The 20,735-nt window shown below is 43.9% G+C and overlaps 1 protein-coding gene across 1 annotated transcript in view; it reads left to right on the plus strand.

The window, feature by feature from the left end:
* The window catches only part of LOC126268227 (mite allergen Eur m 3-like), a 65,700-nt gene that overhangs the window by 21,303 nt on the left and 23,662 nt on the right, over window positions 1-20,735 (plus strand). Inside the window, exons 4-5 of the mRNA XM_049973871.1 lie at window positions 9,199-9,340; window positions 13,637-13,753. Coding sequence (XP_049829828.1) covers window positions 9,199-9,340; window positions 13,637-13,753 — 259 coding nt within the window. The remainder of the gene's footprint in view (window positions 1-9,198; window positions 9,341-13,636; window positions 13,754-20,735) is intronic.

Here is a 20,735-nt window from a genome sequence, read left to right on the forward strand (position 1 = left end):
TGGACAATATACTAATGAAGTATTGATATCTAGTGGAGTTCCTCAGGGAAGTCCCCGGTCGATGTTGTTTTATTTGGTTTCTCTGGAACCCCTTTTACGGCTTTTGAACACAACCTTAGAAGGCATAACACTAGCTGAGCTGAAGACGGTTACAAATGCATACGCTGACGATGTGGGAGTTCTAGTAAGGAGCGATGATGACTGTGTCCAGCTAACAGACAAGTTATTGTTTTATAGAAGGGCAAGTGGTGCGAGGACAAATGAAACGAAAGGTTCGTTTTTAAATTTACAGGGTCTTGACAATGTGCAGCTACCGTGGGCAAACAGGGTGGAGCGTCACACTGCTTTGGGCATAACTTTTTACAGTTGTCACATTAATGCAATAAATGCTCAAAATGCTGTCCGTCAACCTGAATGCATTTGGCAAAACGTGTAACGACATTCCTCTCAACAGCTTGAAGTTCGCCTTCCGTAATGTTAGCAGATACATTGACAATGCGCTGACGCATGTTGTCAGGCGTTGTCGGTGGATCACGATAGCAAATATCCTTCAACATTCCCCACAGAAAGAAATCCGGGGACGTCAGATCCGATGAACGTGCGGGCCATGGTATGGTGCTTCGACAACTAATCCACCTGTCATGAAATATGCTATACAATACCGCTTCAACCGCACGCGACCTATGTCCCGTACATCCATCATGTTAGAAGCATATCGCCATTCTGTCATGCAGTGAAAACGTCTGGTAGTAACATCGGTAGAACATTACGTTGGATATCAGCATACATTACACCATTAAGATTGCCATCGATAAAATGGGGGCCAGTTATCCTTCCTTCCATAATGCCGCACCATACATTAACCCACCAAGGTCGCTGATGTTCCACTTGTCGCAGCCATTGTGGATTTTCCGTTGCCCAATAGTGCATATTATGCCAGTTTACGTTACCGCTGTTGGTGAATGACGCTTCGTCGCTAAATAGAACGAGTGCAAAAAGTCTGTCATCGTCCCATAATTTCTCTTGTGCCCACTGGCAGGACTGTACAAGAGGTTCAAAGTCGTCGCCATGCAATTCCTGGTGCGTAGAAATATGGTACGGGTGCAATCGATGCTGATGTAGTACTCTCAACACCGACGTTTTTGACATTCCCGATTCTCGCGCAATTTGTCTGCTACCGATGTGTGGATTAGCCGCGACAGCAGCTGAAACACCTACTTGGGCATCATCATTTGTTGCAGGTCGTGGTTGACGTTTCACATGTGGCTGAACACTTCCTGTTTCCTTAAATAACGTAACTGTCCCGACACTTGGATGATGTCGTCCAGGATACCGAGCAGCATACATAGCATACGCCCGTTGGGCGTTTTCATCACAGTAGCCATAAATCAACACGATATCGACCTTTTCCGCAATTGGTAAACGGTCCATTTTAACACGGGTAATGTATAACGAAGGAAATACCGTCCGCCCTGGCGGAATGTTATGTGATACCACGTACTTCTACGTTTCTGACTATTACAGCGTCATCTATCACAAAGCGAAGAAAGTGGTCCAACTAAAACATTCATATTTCCTTACGTACTACACGAATATGTAATAAAATGGGGGTTTCTATTTTAAAAAACGCACTTGATATCCGTTTGACCTATAGCAGTGCCATCTAGCGGGCCAACTATACCGCTACCCTGTTTCCCCCTTCAAGCTAGACGAGTTTCGTTCTTTGTAGTTTTTTCGTTTGATTCTTATTTCGTGAGATATTTGTCCCGGTCATTGTCAATGGACCACCCTGTATGTAAACTAATAACTTTCAGATAAAGTTTAAAATTGAATGGCTGCTCCAAATGAAATGTGGACACTCGTTAATTTTCACAGATGGTGCATAAATCAATACACTTCTCTCACCTGTCGAATAAATTTGAGTGTGCCCCGCGCACACAGTACTAAAGAACAAATTGTCTGTGGCTTGCCTTTGCTGACGTCGTGCAGCCGAGGACGTGTACGGAGATACTGCTGCGTATTCCTCGCGTATCTAATAACTTGGGTTGCCGAAGTACGGTAATGGCTACCCTCGATCAGCATACATAAAGCAATATGGTGCAACATTTGCCGCATCCAATAATGCCGCAAAAAGAGTTGCATCTACGGCAAGGATGTAACAGTGATTACTTTTATTTGCAAAGTGCTAGTTATTACTTACTGCCAGTTGTCCTAAAGTTAGTACAAATATTCCACGCCTGCCAGAGCACACCATAACACGACTTTCCACTGTCACTGTCGCAGTATTCCTCTTTCTGAAAAAAAGGGCGTTGCCAAAACGGAAAACGCCACTTCACAATTTCCACCCTTTCTCTAGGCTCTCCGCAGAGACTACTTGCTGCGTGATTCTGCTTGTTTAACAGGTGCTATAGAACGGAACGACAAGGGGAGCAGCTGGCCATTCTTAGGCCTAATGCCTGCCAAAGATACTGTGCATTACATAAGAATGATTTTAATTACCCGTAGGACGACCTCAGACCGTTTCGATTTCGTGGTCATTTATATATTTAAGAATAGAACGATAGTTAAATTCCCAACATCAAACAATCTTATGATTTCACAATGTATTATCTATACGAATATCATAACAAATTCATAAATAAATCAAATAATCTTTTATAACACACTACGAGCCACGTGAAGTTATTCTTCCGTTATAACCTGATTTCAATAATCTCTCATTAAATGTTACTGGTAAAATACCAGAGTACATAAACATTTGTACATTTCAAGTAGACATGCAAAATAAGGACACTTAATAAGTTTGTGGAATGAGCGCAGTATCACAATGAGTGTCTCAGAAACATAAGGCCACTATTGAAGTGCAGCACGTAAGTAACTGTGTGTTTTGAGGTAGGTGAAAATCGTATAGGCAGAGGAGTTATGTTCCGTACGGGTGAGGAAACCATGAAGTATAGGATAACGATGTGGGATGTACAAGGGGAAGTAAAATGAAAACCAGATAGATGGGAAAAAGTAAACTGCTCATTAGTTCACAAATAATTGCTAGAACTATTAATACACTTATTAGAGAGAAGACCATCAGTTCCTCCATGGAAAAATGTTGCGATTGCCTCCTGAACCATGATTGTACCCAGGCGTGTACATTTTCGTCCGAAGCAAATCGACAATCGCGATGTCTTTGTTGAGGACTCCAAAAATTTGGAAATTGCATGGGGAGAGGTCAGAACTATGTGGAGGATAAGTAGTAGCGTGTATGCCACCAAAATGGACTCGATAAGCAACCTGAGCTATCAGTCAATGGAATTTAACTTGCATAACACTGTGTGTGTGTTTAAGAGTGTTAGTTTCATTTTCCTTTAAGCCCTCAACCTTCCTTTAAGCCCTCAATCTTAAAACTAACATTTGGATAAGCTATCTCACCGTTTATTTGAATATGAAACTACAGGAACAAATGAACCTGTAACAATGAATACCTTAGCTATGTCACTGCGTTTTTGAATAAGAATTTACAAGTGATACAGAATCTGACTTGTGCAACGGAATTTATTGGATTAGAGTACATGACATGTTGTCAGTGTCAGTGTCTCTGTTTTGGCCCTAAGTTTTGTACTCACCTCTTTAGATGACTGCCTTTGTCCATGTGGTTTACAGTAATTCGCAGCAGCATGCAGCAGCAGCATCTACAGCTTATTGCTAATAAGAATGAATTTAAGAAAAAGGAATTTGCATGGGTCCTGCTAACTACTAAATAATTTGTGAGAAGGGATTTCATAAATTAAGTCTATTTAAACCCTCAGAATCATCATAACCCACAACAATAATACACAATGACAATTACAATGGCATAAGTATCAATAATGGCCGAATGCCACGTTAACAAGTTATTTCAATTTCAAAGTTGCATTGACATTTAATAACCATAGCATTTATTTATTAGTTAGATGTGGAGAATAATTATTATTATTTGGAGGCTTCTTTAACTGACAAACTAAAGTGCGATTATTGCAAACTCGGACAAACAATCACGAGAATTCCTTTTGAGCTGTGCTTGCGAATTTTACCTTGAATTCCATCTTGAATTGTAGTTAAGCCATCTAAATATGTCCTGGCTGTATAAATGAAATCAGGCCTTGAGTGTGGTAAGATCTGCCATTCCCCACATGAGGGCAACATGACACGTCTTCTGTCTACGAGCTCTCGACCGATACAACTACTTCCACTCGCAGACAGACCTCGTCTCACAACAATACCTAGAATCGCGCTCCAGTGTTTCGCAGTCAGATTGTTACTATCGATATCTGAGTGCTTACACAATGTAAAGAATAACGTTAAGTTGGCTATATTGTTTTCAATGTAATGGAGAGTTGTGGCATACTCCTTACAATGTAAGGGCTTCCCAACGGGCCCACATGTTGCTAAGGTTGTTTCGAGTACGTTGCATAAGTTTCACTGGGAAGCCATTACACACACTTCACCCATTTCCGATCCCTACCGAAACGAACGAGCTTATATTTTCGGAGAGAAAATTGTACTGCTTTCACACCGTGAACTGAAATCGGGTAGAGAATCTGGGGGAGGAAAAGTTAATAATTCTTTTAAGTGGCAATGTCCTCAGGTTGCGAACCGAAGCGAACCTCGTTAACTTCGATTTTGAAGTTCTGATTTTTTGAAGGTGTCAAGGTTTAGGAACAGGTTCACATTTTGAAGGATAGAGTTCATAATTTGATTATATCTTCTGCCGTAGGTGACGGTTGACTGGAGTTTTTTAACGTTCTGGAATGTAAGACGATTGGACAAATACAGTCAGCTAAGTTTTATCCAATAAAAGTTCAGTTTTGATATATGAGGCGCATGTTAAGTGGTAGTAATAATTACGTGCATTCCTTGTAGATGGAGAGGTTACCCTCGTATGGACTGATCTGCTTTGCAATGAGGACAGAGAGTTGAGTTTTTCCAGCGGATCTGTGAGGGTCTTACAGCATTCAAAGCTGAATATTTGGTTTTAAGATTTAATTTTCTACCTGCGCTGTCAGTTGCTATCAGCAAACAAAAATTTGTCATCTCATTGAGATCGGCAGTTCTCTGTGGTCCGCGTCTTCCCAGCACTACGCTATAACTCGATGTTTTCACCAGGTGCTAGACCAGTCTCAACGATCACCTAATGAAGAAAAAGTAAAGGCGTCGAAATATCGTGCTGGGAAAACGCGGACCACCGGCTGAACACACGATGTCAACAAGATATTAACGAATCACCGAGGAATTCTGAGAGATTATACCGAAGAAAAATTTCTTTGCTCGTCGACACTGGAAAGTGGATGCGCGTTATTGTTTGACAGACATTCACAAGGAAGTCGTGAACAGGCAGTCGGTGGGAGCAATCGTTACTTTTCTATGTGGTTAGTTACTCTTTAGTAAACTTTACTGTCCGGTTGACTTCCATAGTAGTTGAAAAGATCAACAGCGATAGTATTCCAAAAAACGCAAAAATTTCGGTCTCAAGTGTAAATTTCAATGTAGTGATATATATAACGTTCTGTACCAAGCCCTCATCTGCCACCTCAGTGCAGTATTCAAGTGGTAGACACTGTCCAGCCGGCCGCCTCTGAACTTTCATAAGTAATTATTTCAGTATGGAAATCACAATAGATACATACTTAGTTTACTCAGTAATCTAATTTATCCATTAAAACATTCTCGTACCGCTGCATCCGTTCCTGAATGAACAAATGTTACAAAACGACAAGTACCACTGTACTGAGTACATGATAATCACAGTACTGGCCATTAAAACTGAAGCATTGTGAAGGATAGCAAATACCGATTCTTATACTGTGCGTATGAATCATAGTAGGAAAAATTCCTAGTTAATTTTGTAAGCGATTTTTTTGTGTAGGAGGGGGAGAGGGAAGTGGGAGGAGGGACCGTCTACTGGATGTAAAATTTGGTAAAGCTGCCACCTCTGGCAGAAACAGTGGCACTAAACTGGCTGCCACTGAGTCGAACTGCACCTGGAAGACGAAGACGCTTAGATCATCCCAGGTTGTTTCAACTCTACGTTTAAGTTCGTGAATTGTAGTGATTCCGTGTGGCGGCAACCCAGCCTCTCGGCATCCATGACCAGGTGTTTCCGTTGAGTGAGAGTCCCAGAGAACGTGCTGCTAATGATGTGGATCAGGTCAGCACGGGCAACACGAAGTCTTGTGTTATCTTGCTGAAAGATAACGCCACGGGGAATCGGAAGATAGGGTGCAGCTACAGTTCAAAACACGCCAGAAAGTTATGACTGCTGTTCAAATTAACGGCTATGCGAACCAGTAGTGATCGTGTTATGTACCGAATGGGCCCCCATAACTATCAGACCTGGTGCAGTGCCAGTACGACCATGATAATTGCAATATGGTAACGTTCATCTTGTTCAGAGCCTCAACCCAGGGATACATTTATAACGATGGTGCACGTAGTTCTGGGACTCGTCTGAAGACGAATACAAGCTGAGCCAGCCGTGTGTTCAGCTTTGTCATTGGGTGCACTACTGCGAGGCTGCCTCTCTCTCCCTACCGCGTAAAAAATATATATAAAGTTCACTAACCTAGAATTAAACGTATCTACGAAAGCATGCATTTTTAGGCGAAATAAAATTAGTGAAGCTTTGCACTTTAGTTAATTTAATAACTTAAAATGATTCTTTCTGCTCCGGCTGTGGTGATATGTTACACAAAAAAATAAAGTTAAATACGAAGCGTAATGGCGGCCAATTGTTGCCAGTCAAAGATCACCGCTGCTCGCTTCGCAGAGACTGAAAAAATGCTTAATAATTTCTTGCAATTACTGATTCAGGAAGAATTGTTTGCATGGGTTCTTTAAGTAACACAATGCACTCACTTTTTGTAAATATATTTCCACTAAGCACAGAATACACACTACGTTCGAGAACAAATAGAACAAAAGCTACCGCTTTACAATAGCACGCATACCTTACATACAGCAGAAGAAAAGATCTGACTCGATGTGATTTTAAATATCTTTTTTCTCTTACATATAATGACAAAGACAATAATGTTAGTTTCGAGAACGTTAAGAACTACTATCTCATCTAATATAAATAAAGTCTTTTTATTACATTGCAATCAATATAGTCTTTCTTTGAAGCTAATTTAATACACTGCTGGCCATTAAAATTGCTACACCACGAAGATGACGTGCTACAGCCGCGAAATTTAACTGACAGGCAGAAGACATGCTAATGATTAACTTTTCAGAGCATTCACACAAGGTTGACGCCGGTGGCGACACCTACAGCGTGCTGACATGAGGAAGGTTTCCAACCGATTTCTCATATACAAACAGCAGTTGGCCGGCGTTGTCTGGTGAAAGGAGCGCCTGCGATGGTGTACTCAAACTCGAACCTGGGTGCACTAATGGCAAAACGTCATTTTTTCGGATGAATCCAGTTTCTGTTTACAGCATCATAATGGTCGCATCCGTGTTTGGCGACATCGCGGTAAACGCACATTGGAAGCGTGTATTCGTCATCGTCATACTGGCGTATCACCCAGCATGATGGTATGGGGTGCCATTGGTTACACGTCTCGGTCACCTCTTGTTCGCATTGACGGCGCTTTGAACAGTGGACGTTACATTCCAGATGTGTTACGACCCGTGGCTCTACCCTTCATTCGATCCCTGCGAAACCCTACATTTCAGCAGGTTAATGCACGACGGAATGTTGCAGGTCCTGTACGAGCCTTTCTGGATACAGTAAATGTTCGACTGCTGCCCTGGCCAGCACATTCTGCAGATATCTCACCAACTGAAAACGTCTGGTCAATGGTGGCCGAGCAACTGGCTCGTCACAATACGCCAGTCACTGATCTTGATGAACTGTGGTATCGTGTTGAAGCTGCATAGGCAGCTATACCTGTACACGCCATCCAAGCTCTGTTTGACTTAATGCCCAGGCGTATCAAGGCCGTTATTACGGCCAGAGGTGGTTGTTCTGGGTACTGATTTCTCAGGATCTATGCACCCAAATTGCTCGGAAATGTAATCACATATCAGTTTAATATATTTGTCTAATGAGTACCCGTTTATCATCTGCATTTCTTCTTGGTGTAGGAATTTTAATGGCCAGTAGTGTACAAATTCATAATTAATTTGTCGTTTATGTCCATATAATATTATTCAGAGTCTTTTTATTATTTACTTCAAATATATCGAGCGAAATATATGTGGCGCTGTCAGGCGTTAGTCGCTTGGAAGATCTTACGCAGTGGCGGATATGGGCCTTCTGAACCCATCGATTCTACATTCGTCTGACAGTCATGGTACCCCGACTAATGTGGTAGGATGACAAACCACAGTCTCGTAGGCCACGACCCTGCACTGACGTATTTTTGCATATTGTTGGACATTTTTCCTTCTTACATGAGGCATAACATGAGTTCCACAGAAACAACGAACATACAAATACGATTTTTGAATGAGAAACTCACCTCGTAAATTTCCCTTGTATGTAGACTGTGAATGGTGCTTAGCTACTTACTTTATGTGATTGCACGTAAATTTCAATTGATTGGCTATAAGAACACGTTTAACGCTTCAGGCAAATTTGACTTTTTTTGCATTTTGGTGATGCAATTTTAATGGTATTTACTGGTCCGAGTACGGGGTTCACAACCCAAACCACACGCAACTGTTAAGCACCAATGAAGGACTGGGTCCCTTACTTCGATTGCACATAATTCATTAAGGTCAATCCAACACTTTTATTTCAAATAACATAAATGAAGTTACATTAGAATCTGTGTGACATTAAACAGGAATAAAAAAAACAATTTCAATATCAACTAATTTAGTGCGTGAAGCGCGAGTTAAGGCATTAACTGGATAAACTAAACAATTCACTGTAATTCAAAGAAAAGTGAAAAACAAAATTAAATCAATACACCCCATTGACAAATACCAAAAAAACCTTACAATACTACTTAAAAGAATACACTGAAGTGGGGAGTAGTCATTCACCCGACAGAACACTTCAAAATCAGTTCAATAACACAGCTGCGTGCCCCAGAAAACAGCAAGATATTAAATACACTTCATTTGACGAATAAGAAATACTCACTAACGTGACGCCACTTCTGTGTGTTGGGCATTATTAGGATTGCTATTGAAGTGAGGGTTGGCGGCCTGTTGCAGACTGACGGCGGCTGACATGCAGGTCCTGGCGGGCAGCAACCAGCTGAGCGCGGGCGGCAGCCGCCACCAGGCGGTGCGCCTCCTGCCGCACCCCGCCTACAACAGCACCGACAACATGAAGAACGACGTCGCACTCGTACAGGTGAGCGGCTCACTTCCACACTCAGTGACGTTACGCTATGCAAGTTGTTACAAAAAGGCTCGGCCAAACTTTCAGGAAACATTCCTCACACACAAAGAAAGAAAATATGTTATGTGGACATGTGTCCGGAAACGCTTACTTTATGTTAGAGTACATTTTATTACTTCTCTTCAAATCACATCAATCATGGAATGGAAACACACAGAAACAGAACGTACCAGTGTGACTTCGAACACTTTGTTACAGGACATGTTCAAAATGTCCTCCGTTAACGAGAATACATGCATCCACCATCCGTCGCATGGAATCCCTGATGCGCTGATGCAGCCCTGGAGAATGGCGTATTGTATCACAGCCGTCCACAATACGAGCACGAAGAGTCTTTACATTTGGTACCGTGGTTGCGTAGACAAGAGCTTTCAAATGCCCGATAAATGAAAGTCGAGAGGGTTGAGGTCAGGAGAGCGTGGAGGCCGTGAAATTGGTCGGCCTCTAACAATCCATCGGTCACCGAATCTGTTATTGAGAAGCGTACGAACACTTCGACTGAAATGTGCAGGAGCTCCATCGTGCATCAACCACATATTGTGTCGTACTTGTAAAGGCACATGTTCTAGCAGCACAGATAGAGTATCCCGTATGAAATCATAATAACGTGCTCCACTGAGCGCAGGTGGAAGAACATGGGACCCAATCAAGGCATCACCAACAATGCCTGTCCAAACGTTCACAGAAAATCTGTGTTGATGACGTGATTGCACAATTGCGTGCGGATTCTCGTCAGCCCACACATGTTGATTGTGAAAATTTATAATTTGATCACGTTGGAATGAAGCTTCATCCGTAAAGAGAACATTTGCACTGAAATGAGGATTGACACATTGTTGGATGAACCATTCGCAGAAGTGTACCCGTGGAGGCCAATCAGCTGCTGATAGTGCCTGCACGCGCTGTACATGGTACGGAAACAACTGGTTCTCTCGTAGCACTCTCCATACAGTGACGTGGTCAACGTTACCTTGTTCAGCAGCAACTTCTCTGACGCTGACATTAGGGTTATCGTCAACTGTACGAAGAATTGCCTCGTCCATTGCAGGTGTCCTCGTCGTTCTGCGACTTCCCCAGTCGCGAGTCACAGGCTGGAATGTTCCGTGCTCCCTAAGACGCCGATTAATTGCTTCGAACGTCTTCCTGTTGGGACACCTTCGTTCTGGAAATCTGCCTCGATACAAACGTACCGCGCGACGGCTATTGCCCCGTGCTAATCCGTATATCAAATGGGCATCTGACAACTCCGCATTTGTAATCATTGCACTGACTGCAAAACCACGTTCGTGATGAACACTAACCCGTTGATGCTACGTACTGATATGCTTGATGCTAGTACTGTAGAGCAGGCCAACTGACGGTGAATCGAGGAAGTACAGTACATACTGACGAAACTAAAATGAGCTCTAACATGGAAATTAAGCGTTTCCGGACACATGTCCACATAACATCTTTTCTTTCTTTGTCTGTGAGGAATGTTTCCTGAAGGTTTGACCGTACCTTTTTGTAACACCCTGTATAAGACGATGACGCTCGTGGCCGCCCATTCCACCATACAGGCACAGGCTGCGCTCACAGCCCCAGACTCACTGCCTTGAGGAGCATAACGTCTTTCCGTGAAACGAATCGTTCCAGTGTTGCGTTTCTACCTGATTTCACGAAAAGTGTCTCAGACACTCGGGAACTAGAAAACCGCCTCCGTGTGTGGTTTGCGACACGGGCTGTTGACGCGAAACGCACGGATTCCTTTCGCCGTGATGATCTCACATTTTGCTTAGGCACAACAATCTGGACCGAGACCCGGCTTCGTGAGATTACAGCAGAGACTGCGTGAGTAGGACAATGTAATCGACTGGCAGTCTGTCAAAATGGCGTTAAATATAAACGCCTGCGCCGAACAGGTCATAAGAGCTTATTATTCCCTTTTAAATGAAATTTTGTTTAAGATATTTTTATGTGTTACAGAGTCATGAGGAATATTTCACTTGGGATCTGTGGAATGTGCATTACCATGTTTGCTTTTCTTTGTAAATATTTCTTCTTCGTCTTCTGATATGCTCTACATTGCAAAACGAAAAGTACATCTAATATGATCTAATCTAGCCTTGGGGTATCGCTTTACAATGACGTCCAAGAAATTGTCATTCATAGACAAACAATATTTCAAAATCGTATGTCTGAGAATTAGAGAAATGTATGTGTCACGCAATTAATTGAAAAACTGTAGTAGCAAAAATTTCCCTGGTGGGAATGGTGTTCCTTTCAGTCGTTTCCGCCTATGTTCCGCAAGTAAGTTTTTCTTCTATTTTCCTTTTTAAATTCTTTTGTGGCGTTTCTTTCCATTTTCACTTTCTCTTACTCACTTCCCTGTAGTTTGCCGGTTCTACAGGGTGTTCAAAAAGTCTCTCCGCTGTGCCGTATGATTGTTAGCCGCGCCTTCAGTTCGATTGTTCGCCTGCCTGGGTTACTGCCCTTCAAGTGGACTCTCCCAACATTCCACTGTTTCGTTTCTCAGCCAGCATCAGTAGTATAGTTGGTGTGTGTCGTTACATGTTGACGTGAACGTTTAAGTTTAGTTCCTTTGTTCATTTTTGTCACTGTTAAAATGCTAATCATTGAAGAACGAGTGTTTTTAGTCTAACAAGTGTTCAAAGCTGGCGGTAAATACACAGTTTCAGTTTGTCAGACACTTAATTCAGTTTTCCAAGAGACAACACTCACACATCGCGATACTGTACTCGATTTGATTAACAAATTCGGAAGTACGTATTCAGTGACAGATGCACAGAAAAGTGGTCGTTCTAGCGTTTTGCCTGGCGATAAACTATTCGATATTTCCGATAAAACGTCCACGAATCCGAGAAAATCGGTAAGAAAACTCGCCCAGAAAATCTATGTTAGTGTCGGAACGACCCACACAGCTGCAAGGGTAAAATTAGAACTTTCCCATACAAGATGACACTCGTGCAAGAAGTGAAAAATACTGATCATGTCAACGGTTCAAAATTTTCGCTCACAAAAATGGAAGGGATATTCTTAATGAAACGTTTCACTGATGAGGCGTGGTTTCATTTATCCGCGTACATGATCTCGCAAAATTCTCGTTTGTGGAGGACTGCGAATTCATTACGTATTCATAAGGAACCACTTCATTATGTGAAAATAGGAGTTTGGATTGCAATTTCTAGACGTCGGATTGTGCGTCCATATTTTTTAACGAAACGATAAACGCACAACGATACTGCAGCGATATTCTGCACCCATTCATAGGTGAACGTGTGTTAAGTGAAAGACTGAACGGCTACTTTCAACAAGATGGTGCAACCGCGCAAACAGCTCGCGTTTCAATGTCACTGCTTGCTGATGTTTTTGGTGATCGCATAATTTCACAGGGACTTTGGCTTCCACGATCGCCTGACCTAACAACCTCTGACTTTCTCTTCTGGGGTGCAGCGAAAGCAACAGTCTATAAAAAACCGTCCAAAATCCATCGACGAATTGAAAATCGCAATATCCACTTTCACTGCTTCTGTTACAGAACTAATTTACAGCTTGTGTTTGGAAACATGACTAGACGAATTGAATAATGTTTTCAACAACAAGGGGGGCACTTTCAACATTTAATTTGAAAATTTGTAAGTAAAAATGAATATTCAATAAATCAATAACTTGTATTTCACTAAGTTTCATTTAGATATTTTCCCTGCGGCATACGGTACGCGCGGCTAACAATCATACGGCACTGCGGAGAGACTTTTAAAACACCCCGCACATGTGGACACAAGGACAGTGCTGTATTTGTTCTTATCATTTACGATCACCCGGTGAACGGGCACCTTAACCTGACTGGCAGATTAGTGGTCATGTCTCGCAGGTTCTGACGCATGTAACAGGTAAGTATCCCGCAGCTTGCATAATTTCTATAACATAATGTCATTTTCGAGACTTGTAATTGTCATGCTACTTTGTTCTCCGAAAGTTAAATGAAAAATTTCGAAATTGATATATGTATTTCGAAACTGATAACTGTAAAAATCTAAACGTTCTATACGAAAATGACACCCTCTCCACTCGTCCTCCTCTTTGGTCCACGTCTAATTGGATAATTTGTTGGATTACTTTTCCATTGCCTTTGTGTTTTATAATTACGTGAAAGTAACTGAAAGCTCTCGCCTGACCAAACTATAACATACGGGAATGTGCCACATACAGCATTTATTTAAATCTGTTTTTCGCATTGTTGTGCAGGTATCCCCGCTGTTTGAGCTGGATGGCGTGAAGATTAGTCCAGTCAACCTCCCGGAGCAAGGGGAAAGCACGCCAGACAACGTAAACGCCACGGTCATAGGCTGGGGGCTCATCTATGTGAGTACTGCTGATGCCACTAGGCTGTGCTCTAACATACATCACATTCCACCATTTCGCGTTTATATATTTCGAGACCATTTTTACCAACAAATGTGATACAGGAATGTTGGAACAGTATAACCCAATGTCCTTGTCAATAATAACTTCATCTAGACTACAGAGCTACTATTTTTTTATAGGTATATACGAAATTCTCTTTCATTTTTAAAGGAAAATGTCTCTTCTTGCAATTTCTTTGCGATGTTGGGCATGCATGGCTTCAGTCGGTATTAGCACATTGCTAGAGGGGTAGTTGGGTCGGGAATCATCTGGTTGTATCGATCTTCTCCCAAAGATCTTCCATCACTATGTATGATGGTAGTGAGTTTTTCTTTGTGGAGCTGTAAGAAGGACCTGGTTTATGAACTTCCTATTGGCTCACCAATTAGCTTATTGCTGTGATTGCTGCGATCGTCTAAGTGGTCCACCCGTCTCTCGGGCATTGACCATGGGTGTACACGGTCCGGCTACCTTTATTTTGGATATGAAACTTTTTTGGGTATGGTACCGCGATATAATGTAAAAAAAAAACTATTACTGATGAAACTAATGTTTCGCCCACAGCTACATTGGTCTTAATCTGGGTCTACTTGTGTCCAGAGTCAGATTCTCTATATGAAAATAACCACCAGTGGACTCAAAAAAGGTCAATGCAACCGTGAATGGCTGTGGACAAACCAGTACTGGCATGGCTTCTCAGACAGTGCATCTCTAAGTACTGTTCTGCTATTGGTGACACACTGTATCAGGAAATGACGATGAAGGAAGTTATGCAGTACCAGTGAGTTTCACAAAAAAAATTTCCGTGGGCAACGTCACGTCAGCAAAGCGGTTATTTCATAATAAATATTTTTGTTTGATTCTGCATTACTTATCGACTCTGGTTTTATCATCATTTCTTACCGTATTGTCTAGTGCTCATAAAAGAAACATAAATTCTGTACAGCTACACTGGGTCGTATATCAATGTAAATCAATTTCTTATTTTATTTCTGAGACACACCTAGTGTACAGATGCTCCAGTCGATCCAACTACTAAGTGCAGTCATTCACTGTTTTCATGTTATGAGGCTGTATTCAGTTTAGTAGTACAAATTGTATATTTTTGTACTGTGTCCTGTTTGAGATCGTTTTTTGTTTGTAGTTGTACGTGACAAGGCACAAATTTCGAAAGCAAAATAAAATAAACCATGATACAAAATAAGAATATTTATTCTAACTGAACCGTCTTAACCGATATGATGTCTTTGGTATTTATTGACACTGTAACATTCGACTGTAGGAAATTAAAACTGTCTTCCTTCTGCTCAGGAACAGGTTTTTAAATCACTGCACTACACTCAAGTTGCTGTAACAGCAATGGGCTGTACATGATTTACTTTCGGTTTGTGGGCCACGCTGTTTTCTTTATTTAGACTGGAGAATGTCTTCAACAAAGAATGTATGAGTTAACTAGAAGTATGGGTATGTGCCTATAAATTTACCACAGAAAGATAGTTGACAAATTCGTCTGCTTCGGCCAACTGAAGACACTGAATGGGTGGACACTGGAAGATATAAACATAAGAATAAAAATACACTCCTGGAAATGGAAAAAAGAACACATTGACACCGGTGTGTCAGACCCACCATACTTGCTCCGGACACTGCGAGAGGGCTGTACAAGCAAAGATCATATGCACGGCACAGCGGACACACCAGGAACCGCGGTGTTGGCCGTCGAATGGCGCTAGCTGCGCAGCATTTGTGCACCGCCGCCGTCAGTGTCAGCCAGTTTGCCGTGGCATACGGAGCTCCATCGCAGTCTTTAACACTGGTAGCATGCCGCGACAGCGTGGACGTGAACCGTATGTGCAGTTGACGGACTTTGAGCGAGGGCGTATAGTGGGCATGCGGGAGGCCGGGTGGACGTACCGCCGAATTGCTCAACACGTGGGGCGTGAGGTCTCCACAGTACATCGATGTTGTCGCCAGTGGTCGGCGGAAGGTGCACGTGCCCGTCGACCTGGGACCGGACCGCAGCGACGCACGGATGCACGCCAAGACCGTAGGATCCTACGCAGTGCCGTAGGGGACCGCACCGCCACTTCCCAGCAAATTAGGGACACTGTTGCTCCTGGGGTATCGGCGAGGACCATTCGCAACCGTCTCCATGAAGCTGGGCTCCGGTCCCGCACACCGTTAGGCCGTCTTCCGCTCGCGCCCCAACATCGTGCAGCCCGTCTCCAGTGGTGTCGCGACAGGCGTGAATGGAGGGACGAATGGAGACGTGTCGTCTTCAGCGATGAGAGTCGCTTCTGCCTTGGTGCCAATGATGGTCGTATGCGTGTTTGGCGCCGTGCAGGTAAGCGCCACAATCAGGACTGCATAGGACCGAGGCACACAGGGCCAACACCCGGCATCATGGTGTGGGGAGCGATCTCCTACACTGGCCGTACACCTCTGGTGATCGTCGAGGTGACACTGAATAGTGCACGGTACATCCAAACCATCATCGAACCCATCGTTCTACCATTCCTAGACCGGCAAGGGAACTTGCTGTTCCAACAGGACAATGCACGTCCGCATGTATCCCGTGCCACCCAACGTGCTCTAGAAGGTGTAAGTCAACTACCCTGGCCAGCAAGATCTCCGGATCTGTCCCCCATTGAGCATGTTTGGGACTGGATGAAGCGTCGTCTCACGCGGTCTGCACGTCCAGCACGAACGCTGGTCCAAGTGAGGCGCCAGGTGGAAATGGCATGGCAAGCCGTTCCACAGGACTACATCCAGCATCTCTACGATCGTCTCCATGGGAGAATAGCAGCCTGAATTGCTGCGAAAGGTGGATATACACTGTACTAGTGCCGACATTGTGCATGCTCTGTTGCCTGTGTCTATGTGCCTGTGGTTCTGTCAGTGTGATCATGTGATGTATCTGACCCCAGGAATGTGTCAATAAAGTTTCCCCGTCCTGGGACAATGAATTCACGATGTTCTTATTTCAATTTCCAGGAGTGTAGTTTGGAGTACAGTTTCGAAACTGAAAGCCCTCATCAAAAATAATCGTTACGTCACTTAAATGGGTAGTATACAACCAATGATCACGCCATTTAGGCTTACGGTAGCAGGACGTGATAATTAAATCAGCAATTTATCCATAAACTGCAAATCTTCCAATGATAGAAGGAAAGGATCGCTTTAAGATTAATGAAAAATGACACAAAAATAATTAAAGCGTAAGAGAGCGAATGGTATATGAAGATGAAATATGGACTTTCGCTAGAATAATATCGAATATCCCTGGAGATGGAATAAGGAAATCCGTTATTCACTTATCATACCCGTATCCCCGCCTTACATAAATACAGTTCCTCCAAGGACGACGTCGAAACACCGGAACCACAGAGGCAACGTTTAAGACGATTTCCACGGGTCTCCACCACCATGGAACATCACGAGGTGCCCATCTATTTACTATTACATAGTAAATCTTGGATCGGCGGCACCGTTAGTAGTCTGTTGTCTCTGAGGATAATCTGTAACGTCAAAAGTGAACATAATGATACTGTGGATCGTCTATATGTTTGGAATACTCTCGATAAGTTTCTCTTGTTCTTTAGATCGAACTTGGTTTGTGTGTATGACAGACGTTTCACTGGTCTGTCAACAGTCAAAACTATCCACATACCTATTACCGGATACTAATATGGCGTGTATCGAATCGTCGCATCTATGAGGGCTTGAGCTCTGCTGTTTGAGTGTGTGTGGAGGAGTTGAAGCACATTCGTCCTCAAGAAACGAAACCAGAGATGCTGGAGGCTGAGGTCTGGAGTAAAGTGGACGTTCTAACTCATCCAGAAGGTGTTCTATTCTGTTCTAAGTTGGGACTCTAGGCAGGCAACTACGTTTCGGGAATATTATTTTCCACCAATTATTGCCTTACAGATGCTGCTTTATGACAGAGTGCATTGTCATGGTGATACACTACTGGTCATTAAAATTGCTACACAACGAAGATGGCGTGATACAGACGCGAAATTTAACCGACAGGAAGAAAATGCTGTGATATGGAAATGATTAGCTTTTCAGGGCATTCACACAAGGCTGGTGCCGACACCTACAAGTTGCTGACATGAGGAAAGTTTCAAACCGATTTCTCATACACGAACTGCAGTTGACCGGCGTTGCCTGGTGAAACGTTGTTGTGATGCCTCGTGTAAGGAGTACAAATGCGTACCATCACGTTTCCGACTTTGATAAAGGTCGGACTGTAGCCTGTCGCGATTGCGGTTTATCGTATAACGACATTGCTGCTCGCGTTGGTCGAGATCCAATGACTGTTAACAGAATATGGAATCGATGGGTTCAGGAGGGTAATACGGAACGCCATGCTGGATCCCAACGGCCTCGTATCACTAGCAGTCGAGTTGAAAGGTATCTTGGCATGGCTGTAACGGATCGTGCAGCCACGTCTCGATCCCAACAGATGGGGTCGTTTGCAAGACAACAACCATCTGCACGAACGACAGACAGGAGCGCCTGCGATGGTGTACTCAACAACGAACCTGGGTGCACGAATGGCAAAACGTCATTTTTTCGGATGAATCCAGGTTCTGTATAGCGTCATGATGGTCGCATCCGTGTTTGGCGACATCGCGGTGAACGCATATTAGAAGCGTGTATTCGTCATCGCCATACTGGCGTATCACCCAGCGTGATGGTATGGGGTGCCATTGGATACACGTCTCGGTCACCTCTTGTTCGCATTGACGGCACTTTGAAGAGTGGACGTTACATTCCAGATGTGTTACGATCCGTGGTTCTACCCTTCACTCGATCCCTGCGAAACCCTACATTTCAGCAGGATAATGCACGGCCGCATGTTGCAGGTCCTGTACGGGCCTTCCTGGATACAGAAAATGTTCGACTGATGCTCTGGCCAGCACATTCTCCAGATCTTTCACCAATTGAAAACGTCTGGTCAATGGTGGCAGAGCAACTGGCTCGTCACAATATGCCAGTCACTGATCTTGATGAACTGTGGTATCGTGTTGAAGCTGTACCTGTACACGCCACCCAACCTCTGTTTCACCCAATGGCCAGGCGTATCAAGGCCATTATTACGGCCAGAGGTGGTTGTTCTGGGTACTGATTTCTCAGGATCTATGACCCAAATTGCGTGAAAATGTAATCACATGTCAGTTCTAGTATACTATATTTGTCCAATGAATACCCTTTTATCATTTGCATTTCTTCTTGGTGTAGCAATTTTAATGGCCAATAGTGTATAAATGATCGTCGTCTTCAAAGGGTTCCCCTACTATACTCAGTACACAATGCTGTAAAAATTGTTCATATACTTACGCATTTATAATTTCTTAAACACAATAACGAGTCACTTCATAATTACAAAAAGCGCCGTCATACCGTCATTATTTCACCGTTGGCATATATCATTCTCTAGGCATTCGCCAAATCCAAACACTTCCGACACATTTTCACTTCAAATCACTCGTTTCCTGTCATTGACTATCTAATGGCGTCGCCCTTTACATCCACCTCAGGCGTTGCTCAGCACTGGCTGCAGAAATATGGGCATATGAGGAGCTGCTCGATCGTTGTACCCTTGTATGTTTAACTCCCTACCTAAAGTCATTGCGCTAGCTGGACTGCTGGTAACACTTTGGAATGCACACGTGATTCCTTCCTCTGATTTCATATATATATATATATATATATATATATATATATATATATATATATATATATATATATACTCCTGGAAATTGAAATAAGAACACCGTGAATTCATTGTCCCAGGAAAGGGAAACTTTATTGACACATTCCTGGGGTCAGATACATCACATGATCGCACTGACAGAACCACAGGCACATAGACACAGGCAACAGATCATGCACAATGTCGGCACTAGTACAGTGTATATCCACCTTTCGCAGCAATGCAGGCTGCTATTCTCCCATGGAGACGATCGTAGAGATGCTGGATGTAGTCCTGTGGAACGGCTTGCCATGCCATTTCCACCTGGCGCCTCAGTTGGACCAGCGTTCGTGCTGGACGTGCAGACCGCGTGAGACGACGCTTCATCCAGTCCCAAACATGCTCAATGGGGGACAGATCCGGAGATCTTGCTGGCCAGGGTAGTTGACTTACACCTTCTAGAGCACGTTGGGTGGCACGGGATACATGCGGATGTGCATTGTCCTGTTGGAACAGCAAGTTCCCTTGCCGGTCTAGGAATGGTAGAACGATGGGTTCGATGATGGTTTGGATGTACCGTGCACTATTCAGTGTCCCCTCGACGATCACCAGAGGTGTACGGCCAGTGTAGGAGATCGCTAGCCACACCATGATGCCGGGTGTTGGTCCTGTGTGCCTCGGTCGTATGCAGTCCTGATTGTAGCGCTCACCAGCACGGCGCCAAAGACGCATACGACCATCATTGGCACCAAGGCAGAAGCGACTCTCATCGCTGAAGACGACACGTCTCCATTCATCCCTCCATTCACGCCTGTCGCGACACCACTGGAGGCGGGCTGCACGATGTTGGGGCGTGAGCGGAAGATGGCCTAACGGTGTGCGGGACCGTAGCCCAGCTTCATGGAGACGGTTGCGAATGGTCCTCGCCGATACCCCAGGAGCAACAGTGTCCCTAATTTGCTGGGAAGTGGCGGTGCGGTCCCCTACGGCACTGCGTAGGATCCTACGGTCTTGGCGTGCATCCGTGCGTCGCTGCGGTCCGGTCCCAGGTCGACGGGCACGTGCACCTTCCGCCGACCACTGGCGACAACATCGATGTTCTGTGGAGACCTCACGCCCCACGTGTTGAGCAATTCGGCGGTACGTCCACCCGGCCTCCCGCATGCCCACTATACGCCCTCGCTTAAAGTCCGTCAACTGCACATACGGTTCACGTCCACGCTGTCGCGGCATGCTACC

This window comes from Schistocerca gregaria, chromosome 1 (assembly GCF_023897955.1).
Source record: "Schistocerca gregaria isolate iqSchGreg1 chromosome 1, iqSchGreg1.2, whole genome shotgun sequence".
Taxonomy (NCBI): domain Eukaryota; kingdom Metazoa; phylum Arthropoda; class Insecta; order Orthoptera; family Acrididae; genus Schistocerca; species Schistocerca gregaria.